The sequence below is a fragment of the Mytilus galloprovincialis genome, chromosome 1 (genome assembly GCF_965363235.1).
Source record: "Mytilus galloprovincialis chromosome 1, xbMytGall1.hap1.1, whole genome shotgun sequence".
NCBI lineage: Eukaryota > Metazoa > Mollusca > Bivalvia > Mytilida > Mytilidae > Mytilus > Mytilus galloprovincialis.
This window is the reverse complement of record NC_134838.1, coordinates 30,487,558-30,500,474: the sequence shown is the minus strand read 5'-3', so window position 1 is coordinate 30,500,474 and position 12,917 is coordinate 30,487,558. Positions and strand designations below refer to the sequence as shown.

Sequence of the window (12,917 nt, the reverse complement as noted above, 5' to 3'; positions counted from 1 at the left end):
AAAAATGATGGGCTGAATTTAAATCTAATGAAGCCTCTCATTAAGACAAACACTCGATATGAATATCTAGCCAATTGAATATTGGATACGCAAACGTCAAGTTATTTTCGACACGAAGCGGTGGTTTTATTGCCGATTTGTGCATGGAGTTACCTTCCCTTGATATCACAAGTCAAAAATTAAAACCTAGCAAAATGAATAAAAAGCAACAAAAAAAAAGTAGAAAATTAATTAAATTCGATTTGCAAAATTGTTATTATGATATTAAAAAGAAATACTTCCCTGCTTTTCAGAGATAGATTAAATCTAAAAATTAAAAGACAAAATATGGGTAAAAATGAAGATATTTATATTATTAAGCTTTTTTTATATATATTAGTTAGCTCTGGCTGATGAAATTTACTTTGCAATTTTTATAAAGGTTTATATAAGGACTCACTTCTTGTAGAATTTATTTTAAAACACTTCTTATTATGTTTACTGCAATAAAACATAGTTTATACCAATAAAAAAATCTTAATGAAAAAGACTATTATGAAAATATTTAATTATACTCATCATTATTATTTTATATTCTATAAAGTGGGACCAAGAGTCAAAAAATAAGTTTCTTCAAAGTAAAAAAATATGCCTTTTAACTCAAGCCTTTCTTTTTTAGTTAAACATTACAGTACTGCCTAGAAAATATCCTAATATTACAGAAAAAGCATAAGTTTACCAAAAATTTTACACAAATTTCTATCAAAAATAATACTATAAGTAAAAATGACATAATTTTTAACTTTATAATCATTATTATTATAAAACTCAATTATTAGGATATCTAGCACAGCTAGTAGCACTTTTAAATGTTGAAAGTATACTTTTGAGAGAGAAAAATGGGGCTTCAGCTGCTTTACAAATTGATAAACAAAGTATTGCATAGTTTGCCTAAATAATTGGATATTAATCTTAGTAATGAAATGAAAGTTGTTTGGACAAATCTTGTGCATTTAACCTTATGATCAATGATGATTTAATTTTACAAGAAATTGCCATTTGAATAAATTTAATTTTGTTAGAACACATCTCTATGAATTTACTTCTTGTTTGACTTGATAAGCTAGATTTTGCTCTTGTTACTGTTGCTTACTTGCATGTAGTAAAGAGATAATTACATAAGCAAGGCTTTTAACTTTAATATATAACTATAATTTTAACTGACCTTCATTTCCTTTTCTCATATAATATGAGTTTTCTACCAGACATTTTCTATTTTTTGTGCTTATGTCTATCCATATGCTATCATTAATTAGTCTTATATGAATTTTCAGTATAAAGATTTTTTTTTAAGACGTAGTAATAGTTGCAAACGCATTAAAATAAAGAAAAACTTTGTTTGTGTTACACTTTTCGAACTATGCACATGACCCTGACACATATTTTGTTAGCGTTACTTGACGTTATGTAGAAAAAGAAAACAATGTCACCGTCAATTTACATGTATGTAGGGGATCAAAAAAGGTTTTAATTACTTTAAAATAAAAGTATCGTATGGAATTGTGAAAAACAACAAGTTTTAATCAAAATTTTATTTATCTCTATAATCCAATCAGTATTTAAGAGCACTTTGGAAACAGGTACAATGAAAAAAAAATCTACGTTACTGTAAGAAGTAGAAACGCAGCCAAAACCAGGTACAAATTGACACGACAAGTGTTCACTAAAATTGATGTATAACAGTAAAAAATGAAGGCTTCAAAATTGTGTAGAAATATGTAATAGGAAACCCGGTTTCATTTAAGATTATTGCTGTTAGTATCCGTATTTGGATACTATATTGGTTGCAAAACCTACAAATTTTTAAATTCAATTATAATAAAAGCATGACAAGTTGAACAAAATACTTTTAACGTCAATCTTCTAACCGATTGATTTGGCGGACTTTTTGACGTTACGGACGACTGTAGTGCCACCTAATTAATTCCCTTTGCGATTGTTGCGGATAGAGCTTGACGACAGCGGACGTTTTCAATGACTTGCTTTCCAACTAAAGCAGACGTCTTTCCGTTACGAATAAGGAGTTTTGAGGTAGGTTTTTTTTTTATTCTATTGCGTTATTCGCTCATTTGTCGGTTTCAGCAAGTCAACACAGCGGCTTACTCTGAAGGGTAGAGGTACGTAAATGAACGCCTTAAGTGGAAAACGGAAAAATCGACGTTTGTTGCTATGGGAGTTATCTCCCGTACAACAGAAACAATATTTTCAAGATGTTGGAATATATTCCGCTTCGTCGGAATAATGGTTAATAATAATCTGGAAGAAGAGTATTAAATGCATCTCAATAAAATGAAACAAAAAAAGAAGTATGTAAAATGAAATAACTTGTAACAGTTGAACAGTGCTTCCCTTCTATGAAAATGAAAGTAACTTAGCATGTCGTGATGGTCGGAAAGTTATTGAGTTGGGTTTACTAGCTGACCAACATAATGCTTGCAAGAACTTCTACACGATGTTTCTACAAAACTGTTTAAAGTACAAAGAATGGGTCCTGGAAGTATTTTGCCTATAGTATTATACCTTGGAGTTATTGTCCATACATTAACTTACTATAAACCTTATCGCTATTTGTCCGCCATTAATGGATATCGCACAGGTTTCCGTAAAATTTTGACGTCATAAAGCAAAATATCTGACGCCACAATGGAAAAGTGATTGTTGTTGACGTCAAAAGTTCAAGCGGCCGGGTCAGCCGGGATTAGCGATAAGGTGTATACGCTGGTAATTAGAACAGATCAGAGACTTAACTTGAAAATCGGATATGTTGATATGAAACGTGATTTCAAACGAAATGAAGTATTGATAAGAATATTATAAACACGTAAATTCATTACACACATACACTCCCACAATAAGAAATTTAAGCTTACATTATATATTGTCATTTTATATATTGAAATTCCATAGCAAAAATAGCCACAGACTTGCATTCAGTCATTTTCTTTCACAGAAATAAATGTATTTCTCAAAACAACTGTGAAAACGTCTACATGGTGTAGGACGTATTCAATCCTCGTCAAAAAAGAGGTTAATACTGATATTCTTGATTTGATATTCCTGTTATAATAACTATTTTCTCATTTAAATATAAACATATGGATATTCATACAAACAAAAACCTTTCTTTACAGTGCTTTCTTTCAAGTCCGCGATATGGTCTATAAATAGAATTTGAAAATAAAAGTACTAGACAAAAAATAAGTACTATTTCAAAACAAATAATGTATAGCAAAAGAATATTTAAGCAAAAAAGTTTAACTTTTTGATGTTATATTTCACATGGCTATAAAAGAGGGAGGTTTGGCATGCCACAAAACCAGGTTCAACCCACCATTTTTTTCTTTAAAAATGTCCTGTACCAAGTCAGGAATATGGCCATTGTTAAATTATAGTTCGTTTCTGTGTGTGTTACATTTTAACGTTGCGTCGTTTGTTTTCTTTTATTTTTTTAGTGTTAATTCACATTGCGATAAGACGTGTCACGGTACTTGTCTATCCCAAATTCATGTATTTGGTTTTGATGTTATATTTGTTATTCTCGTTGGATTTTGTCTGATGCTTGGTCCGTTTCTGTGTGTGTTACATTTTAATGTTGTGTCGTTGTTCTCCTCTTATATTTAATGTGTTTCCCTTAGTTTTGGTTTGTAACCCCGATTTTGTTTTTTGTCCATGGATTTATGAGTTTTGAACAGCGGTATATTACTGTTGCCTTCATTTAATTGCTGCCTGTTTGACATAAATTTGTGAAATATTATGTCGGAAATTACTTCAGACCGGTAAGCAAGAAAAATGGACAACAAACTTGAACGAGAATCGAAAAGGGTAAGAAGCCTTATGCACGGACAAACGGGAAGTAAAACTGTCCTTCAAAATGAAAGAAATAATAAAAAAAAGAATGTTGCTTTTCAGTCAATATGAATTGAATGGAACATTGTGAATTACAAGCTTTCAGCACGAAAATGCGGCGAGGGAAAAATAGAGATCCACTACATGAAAATTACTCAAGTTACCGCCACTTCAAAAACAAAATATTTACCAAAGTACATATATTATACTGAAGATTTAGATATTTCTGCGTGCATCAGTCAATGCATTTTAACATGCGCAACATTTCGGAACTACAGTTATTTCGAATTCAGTTGATATTCAGTTTGTATACATGTGCAAATGCTGCTTTAAAAATTTAGAATTAAATTTAGAATTAGAGTCCAAAATCACATGCAGCTTTTCTTTTATATTGTTAGATTGAGCATTACAGCTCATAAAATGTAGACTGGATACATTTATCAGAACGTCATATAATTTCCGTGTTGAACAATATATAGATAACACATAGCTGAGTAGGGGATATAGCAGATTGGTACCAGGAGAAAACATTGTCAACAGCGGCGAAGCCGATCAACAAAAAAACAAAAGATACATAAGTTGGAATTTATATACATTTGTTTTTAAATGTTCACATCTATGCATTGTCCTCACTATGATAATGGAAGAAAACCAACGATAGGTAAAAAGTAGGGATATTATGAAACAAACTTTAAAACATTATTTTTGTTGGTCTTTTGCCTACAATTTACATTTATCCCACATCTCCTTTCGTGTCATAATAAACACACCATTTAAGTTTGCAAATGACCAGTTCTATTTGGATCAAAGTATGTGTTCATATTTGTGTTGCGTTCGCGTGCCATTGAAACATGATTTTATATATTTTATATGCATGACCTTCTGCAACTATCGGGGGAATAAACGTTTACTGTTGTATTTTATTATGCACCCGTCCGTCCGTCCCAAAATTGGTTTTCCTTCTCCTACTTAAGTTTGCCTCAAACAAATATTAGGAAATGTAAACACAATGCTTATTGCCACAAAAAAAAACAAAAAAAAACACAGATCTAGTTTAAATTTTGGTGGCGTCACTTTTACCGTTCTAGTGTTATACCTAATAACAATTTAAAAAATTGCTACATTTTTTTCGTTTCCGTTCTATAAGTTTATAGTTTGCCTCAACCAAACGTAATGAAACGGATACAATATGCTTATTCCCTTAAAACTAAGATCACTTACAAATTTTGGTAGATTCACTTTCACAGTTTTCAAGTTAACATTATATGCAAGCGGGGGCATCATCTGTGTCCCATGGACACATTCCCCATTAATTTACTATTGGATGTCTTTGGCCATTTTTCGTTTTTTTCCCCATGGCATTGTCAGTATGGCTTCGACTTATAAGTTTTAATTTCAGTTCGCCTCCCTTATGTTAAGTAGCAAAATTGTGGTCGATCATGTGAACATTGAATGTATATCGACATTCGGAAAATCAATTTTAATGATAGATCTATTATTGTTTCTGTTAATATGTTTATACGCATATGTAATTTTTTTTAAGATGTCCTTTAACATCGTGTTCAATCATTTCAGAAATACGTTTTAAATATATAGGATCTCGTATAATCACTGAAAAAAACAATAATTGGTCTCAATCCTTTTTCAGACAGGATAATATGCTCTATAGCACATTTGTAAAGCCAAACAAATTATAAAGAAGAGGTCTGTACAATTCTGCTGATATAGCCTTGACGTTTCGTAATCCCTTTGGCGACGTCATGATTTGTTTTCTCTTTTCTGGTCAGCAACACCCTTTCAACGACTGATTTCGGTAACCCCATGAAAATTATTTATCAAAAGAAAGGAAAATCATACCTTAAAAACATTTGATTTTTATAGAAAAATCGTAGGACTTGTTTAAACTGCAGAATAAGTAAGCTTGAAATTTCTTATTTTATGTTTTAATTTGACGTTATGTCTATGTACTTTATGTTGTTTCCTTACCATTTGCAAATGTCTGGAACTCGGAAAATATATCGGTGACCGACTTAAAGTTTTCGATTTTTCAAATCTTTAATCAAATAATCTTATCATATCATGTTCTATGCTCATGAAGAGTTTTACACAAAACGAGAGCCCTATTAGTCTACATTTAATTATATTCAATTCTATATCAACCACAAGTGAACATTGTTTTTTTTTAATATTCCTGTACTGACCTATAATTATTGAGTACTTAGAAATACATCAGAATGGATAGTTAGACATTCAATGAACAAATTTCAGGTCATAATTGCAAAAGTTGTTGTCGCAATAACATTTGGTGCCAATGACTTCCATTTTTTGTTAGAATATATTATAACTGCATTAAAAGCTTGTTTTTTTTTTTGGTATATCAGAATGAATTGCTAAACACAATTTGAGGCTTGAACTGTAAACTTATATAAATTTTCAACATATTACATATTACAAATTGACAATGCTTTTTTTTTTTTTATTTCTAATATTCACTAACCCATTAATTGGGTGCTATTTTGAATTGTTATACATAAAAATGAAGATATGTAATGTAAGTTTGAACTGCAACATTTGTTGTCAGTATCCATATTTGGTTTCGATACTTTACTAGTTTCCTGCTTAAAATGTACCGGCACTAAATTATGTTCTTTTGGTACACCAGGTCCGAGTACACAGTCATCGTTTTTTCAAAAAATAAAGTCCCTAGTGTGGACAGTGTGTTGCTTGCCCTTTTTTTTTTACCCCTTCCAAATGTATTTCTTCATGTTTTAGATTTCAAGACCCCCTTAAAATAGAATTGTCCGTATTTTGAGTTAAGGCCGAGGAACTTTTCTATAATTTTGATATAATTTGTTCCAAAAGTAGTATAACACACTGTAAAAATAACATAGAAAACTTGCAGGTTTTTTTTTTGTATTCTCATTTATTGTCTCAAAGAAATGCACTACGAAATAACTGTGTACTCTGACCATCAGGGAGACTATTTGTGCAAGATGCACATATTTGTCAAGCTATAGTTCATTTTTTTATAATTTGCAAATAAAGCTAACAATACCGATGGTCAATAGTCATCCATTTATTTAGCAAAACCAAATATGGGTCACAAATCGTTGGAACACGCTCGTTAACTAACACTACAGACCATTAAAGTCTGAAATGGCCTATATCTGTACTCGAATGTACTGATTTTTACATGACCAGTCTGAATTGGTCTGACTTTTACTTGACATTACTCGACCCCAGTCTGAACCATACTCAACTGTACTGAATCGTACTTGACCCTTATCTTTGCCGTTGAAAATAGTCTGAACTATTACTCGACCAGTCTGAAACAGTCTTAACCCATTCTCGACCTGTACTCGACCTATTTTTCCAGTCTAAACCCTACTTAACCATAGGTCTGAACCATACTAGATCAAATAATCTTTATATTAGAAATATATCTATTATTATATTTAGAATAAAAACAAAATTATTATATATAATTTATCTCAAAAAGGGATAAAATTAAAGACATAAATAAAATTGTTTTTTCTGATTAGTGGTGAAATTTAAAGTATGACCACTGCTTGGGGCAAACTAATAAATAAGATCACACCTGGTCAGAGGTATCAAATTCTAAATAACATCGATTCGAAATTGCAACATCCTGTTCAATTGAATAAAAGGGCTTTCAAATATACATGTGCTAGATAAGTTATACACGAATTTAAGAAAATAGGGCTTTCTGTTTACCTGTAAAACATACATGTATTGAGGTAATTAGACCACATTAAAGTGCTTTATATATGCCATGTCTTTAATTTGACAAAAAGTACTTAAATTAATTGAAATTCATTTTTACGGTTTCTTTGGAACACATTTCCTTTATTAAAAAGGTTATCAAGGATTGCTATGGAAATTCTATTATCATGATTATATTAGATTCTTGGTTTCATAAAACAAAACAATTCAGGTCTCATTTCTTTAGATTAAAGTTGTTTTATATACTTTTTTATAAATATATATATTAATAAAAAAAAACATTCACTGTATTATTAACTAAACTCAACTGACACCATAAATCTAAAATAGGCTTAAGTTAATGGTGAAAATAGTCCAGTAACGGCCATAAAATACTTCTAATACATTCAATAAATTTTGAATAACGTTGAAAATATTAGTCAGAATTTATTTTTAAGATTTTTTTATTGTTTTATTTATATTTAAAGTTGATATATATAATTATGTAAGTGTTGATGATCACGTGTTGAAGTTATATTTTATGATTGATTATTGTGAAATTTTAATCTCAATACTCTATTGAATACATTTCTAATTTCAATTTGTTGTTCAAATTCATTTTTATTAAAAATATTTCCTAAATTGATAACATTCAGTTGATAGATGCAAAAAATAGGTCTAGGTTTGTTAAGACTTGGTTGAGTATGGTTCAGACTAGGTCGAATACGGTTCAGACAAGGTCGAGTACGGTTCAGTCTAAGTCGAGAATGGTTCAGACTCGTATATAATGGTTAAGTACAAATTCAGACTGTGAAGTATGGTTCGGACTACAGTAGAGTATTATCAAGTCAATTTCAGACCAATTTAGACTGGTCGAGTAAAAATCAGTACAGTCGAGTACAGATATAGGCCATTTCAGACTTTTACTGGTTTGTAGTGTAATGAGTAAACGGACACAGAGTAAACGCATACTAGTATTTACATAAGTAGATAATTTTGTTTACAAATCTGTGGTACACGTCCATTAACTAATGAGTAAACGGACACAGAGTAAACGAATATTTACGAAAGTAGATGATATAAAAAGAATCGCATTTGAACGCGTTCCCGTCATTGCAATAAACGCGATAATTGGAATTACCAAACGACATATATGCACGACGCGTTAACGTGCCTTGTCTTTACGTTATGCTTGATCTGCATATAAATGTACATGACAGTAGATTATTCAGCGTATATCATTATCATAAGGATTCTACAAAGTTAAATCATTTTGTTATAGTTTCATGTCATGTTTAAACCTGACATCACGCATTAGTTAATCCATACAATGTGTCTTTGACCAAACTAGCTAAGGACATTTTTACTACATGGTAGATTATGGTTTGTCATAACGTCGTCTTATCTTTTAATTACCTAACGTGACTTATTCCCGATTGTGACTGTTTTGCTGAGTGTGAATTCGCATTACTATAAGACGTGTTGCAGTACTTGTCTATCCCAAATTCATGTGTTAAGTTTGATGTTGTATTTGTGGTTCTCGTCGGAAATTCGTCTTTTCTATTATATTCATGTGTTATGGTAAAGAAAATAAATCACCGCCTTCATTTATTAGATTTGATTTTGTTCAAGGTAATCTACGATAATTTACGTTTGAAGTTGGATTCAAAACAAACTGGACATATACATATATATATTATAGTTAATTGATATTAATAAGTATTGCAATGTGCATTGTGTTTAAATGTAAAATCAGTATTTAGTTCTATTATAATCTTAAATAAATCCTCATTCTATCTTACTTTTGAGATATAGTTTTTCAAATGTGACGTCATTTTTTTGATGTTTTAGAAATTCAAATGTGACGTAATTTTTGTGTCTTTTCACCACTTCGTATTTGACGTCATTTTTAAGATTTTTTGCGTTGAGGCCTGGACTAAGTCGGGTGTGTCTATTTTTCTGTGTTGGTCTTTGCATTATGTATTTGGGTTTTGTTTTCTGTAATTAGTTAATACTTCAGTTTCATTATGTATATCTTTTTTATTCATTTGATAAAATTTACTGTTTGCATAGCATTAATTGTTCTAAATTATAAGGATGTCCTTATTCCAAGCATAAAAACGTATTTGACACAACCTTTTTCAACTTTTGATCTTCATTGCTGTACACCTTTGTACTGTTTTTCACTTTCGATCTTTTATATCTGGGCTTCACTGGTAAGTCTTGTGTGGACGAAGCGTGTTTTTTGCGTATTGAATTTTAAACCTGATGCCTTTTGTTATCTATTAATCATGTGTTTCTTTGTCTAATACGTTCTTCTATTTATTTGTATTGTAGTCCTGTAATATTATGTTGTCATTTCAATGTTATATTTAACATTGCCATTAAAGTGCGAGGTTTGGCATGCCACAAAACCAGGTTCAACTTACCATTTTTATCTTTAAAAATGTCCTGTACCAAGTCAGGAAAATGGCCATTGTTATATTATAGTTCGTTTCTGTGTGTGTAACATTTTAACGTTGTGTTTCCGTTTTGTCGTTTGTTTTCGATTATATTTGAGTTTGAATTCACATTACTATAAAACGATTCACGGTACATTTCTATCCCAAATTCATGTATTTGGTTTTGATGTTATATTTTTTATTTTGTCTAATGCTTATACCGTTTCTGTGTATGTTACATTTTAATGTTGTGTCGTTGTTCTCCTCTTATATTTAATGCGTTTCCCTCAGTTTTAGTTTGTTACCCACATTTTGTTTTTTGTCTATATATTTACAAGTTTTGAACAGCGGTATACTACTGTTGCCTTTATTTATTTACATGAAATTTATATACTTATTTCAATATTGATAGAATGGTCAGGACATACTTATCATTGATGTGGACAAACTCACAGAAGGAATTGTTGATCACGTTATTCACAGTGGAGTTCTTAGTGTGATGCAACAGCTATCTATTCGGATCAGTTATGGAGATCCAATATCTGGAATAGATTATTTAGCAGCACTTAAGCACTTGAGAAAGATGTTTAAAGCAGGTTTTAGAATATACTGGTCGAGACCTGAATGGTCGTGCATTATTTCTATTAACAAGGACAGAACAAGTTGTGTTTATCTAGATATGGTATGTTGAAACTGAATTTTCTAATTATTTCACTATATTCCCAATATTCTCTTTATCTGAATTGCTCTACTAAGGCGGCCCGTAATCCCCAAAATCAAAGCTTAATTACGTGATCAGACAAGATTACCGACGAAAACAAAATTTGTGAAAAGATATCAACGTCGTCAAAATGTTCGTTATTATATCGATCAACCTTACTTTGGTTAAGTTGAAAACGTTTTAAAAGAGGGGAAGTACGTTTCGACCATTACGGCCTTTTTCATTGGAATACATTACAACATTGAAACAATAATTACATCGCTTGGATATATTACGTTTTAATAACTAGTATGAGGTTCATTTGCCGCGTTTTTCTTCTTTTTTATAAATATTTTTTCACTATCGGTCATACAATTTTTTGAGTCCATCAGGCACGATTAAATAACACCATCTTCGTATAATACCATCTTATATAAGTACCGTTGTGTAAATTTTTAGAGTTATATGTACATATAAACGAAAAAATAAAAACGAGTCTCAATTGAAAACTACGTTCAAACCTAGATATGATTGAGTTGGATAAAAACCAAAATTTGTATACGTGTGCATGTAAAACAAATTTCGTTTTAAAAGTTTTTAAATACGTCACAAACAACCTTTTCCAAAAGAACGAAATTAAAAAGGGTATATTTTAACAAAACGCATTTGGCTAACAGGTCGAACAACTGATGTTCTTAAACCCTGCTGACTGCCATTGGCGATTGGCAAACATATATATAATGACTGAATAATAGATAACGATATATCTTACATGGGGCGATGGATCGTATAATTATGATACAGTACACTACATAAGATATAAGTCTAAAAGGGTACAACAACACCAAAAAATAACAATTAAATGAACAAATATTAGATATTTCGGATAACATATATCCTTCATCAGTAAGATCACGATGAAAAATGAATCATGTCAATCTATTCTTATTATAAAATTATCACAATCTTGAAATGTATACGAAAAAAAAAGCGAACATCAGAGACGCTGGTAAAATTTTGCAATTTCCAAACACGACATAAAAACTACAAAGATATGTCAAAATTGTCTTTTTGACTCAGAACGAAATTAAAGTCTTGTCTTCAGGTTTGAATTTGTGTCCAACTCCCAGTAACATAGATAATATGGCCTTAACAACCTTGCTAGAAGCCTTAGAATCAGTGAATATTTTGGTAACAAGGATAATGAGGAGGATAATAAGGAAGATTCGTCTGACTAGAAGGAAGAAATCAGAATTCCGCATTTTTAAAAGAAGAGTTCTTGGATTTCAAAATCTAGTTAATCTGCTACATTGGAAGAAGTTATCGACAAAATCAAATCGGATGTTGTTCATCTAATTAGCAACAAGTACTCGTCATTTTATAACACCTCTTCTGACAAGAAAAAGCCATACAATCGCTGAAAAACCGAGAAGATATTGTGATAAAACCAGCAGATAAGTGAAGTGACGTTGTGATAATGGACAAATCTAACTACATCGCAGAGGCAGAGACATTTTATAAGAAGCTTGACTATGACCCTACTTCCGAGTTAAGTTCCAAATTATCACTGCGTTACAAACAAAGCACGAGGACGGCCACATATATTAGGATACCATTGGATATTTAAAACCAGCGAACGTCAAACCTGGTCGATGGTATCTTCTCCAAAATACACAAGGTTAACAACCCTGGTAGACCCATTGTATCTGCAAACGGCCACCCGACAGAGAAAGTCTCGGAATTCGAAGACTTTCATTTAAGATATCATGTAGAAAATCTTCCTTACCACATTCAAGGCACTACAGATTATATTTTTAATAGTGAATCCATGAATCCTATTCCTCAGGAAACCCTCCCTGTCACTTTATATGTCACCTGATGGTAAACCAACATACCTCATGATTATTGAATACAATCGTGTTGGAAAGTATTGGACACACGCAACACTTTAGAACCACCTAGCTACAGAATGTGTAGTCCAGCTGCTTACTCTGTTTCTGAAATGCAACAGTTTCACCTTTAATGGTGATCATTATCTTCAGATAAATGGGACAGCGATGGGGACGAAAATGGCACCGTCCTACGCCAATATTTTCATGGGCAAATTAGAAAAACAAATTATTTCAACATCTTTATCCAAACCTCTGTCTTGGTTCCGTTTCATTGAT

The 12,917-nt window shown here is 31.3% G+C and overlaps 1 protein-coding gene across 1 annotated transcript in view; it reads left to right on the top strand.

Annotated features, from left to right (window-relative positions):
- The window catches only part of LOC143071219 (putative methyltransferase-like protein 24), a 94,532-nt gene that overhangs the window by 23,449 nt on the left and 58,166 nt on the right, over positions 1-12,917 (top strand). Inside the window, exon 7 of the mRNA XM_076245394.1 lies at positions 10,462-10,731. Within this exon, the coding sequence (XP_076101509.1) occupies positions 10,462-10,731 (270 nt within the window). The remainder of the gene's footprint in view (positions 1-10,461; positions 10,732-12,917) is intronic.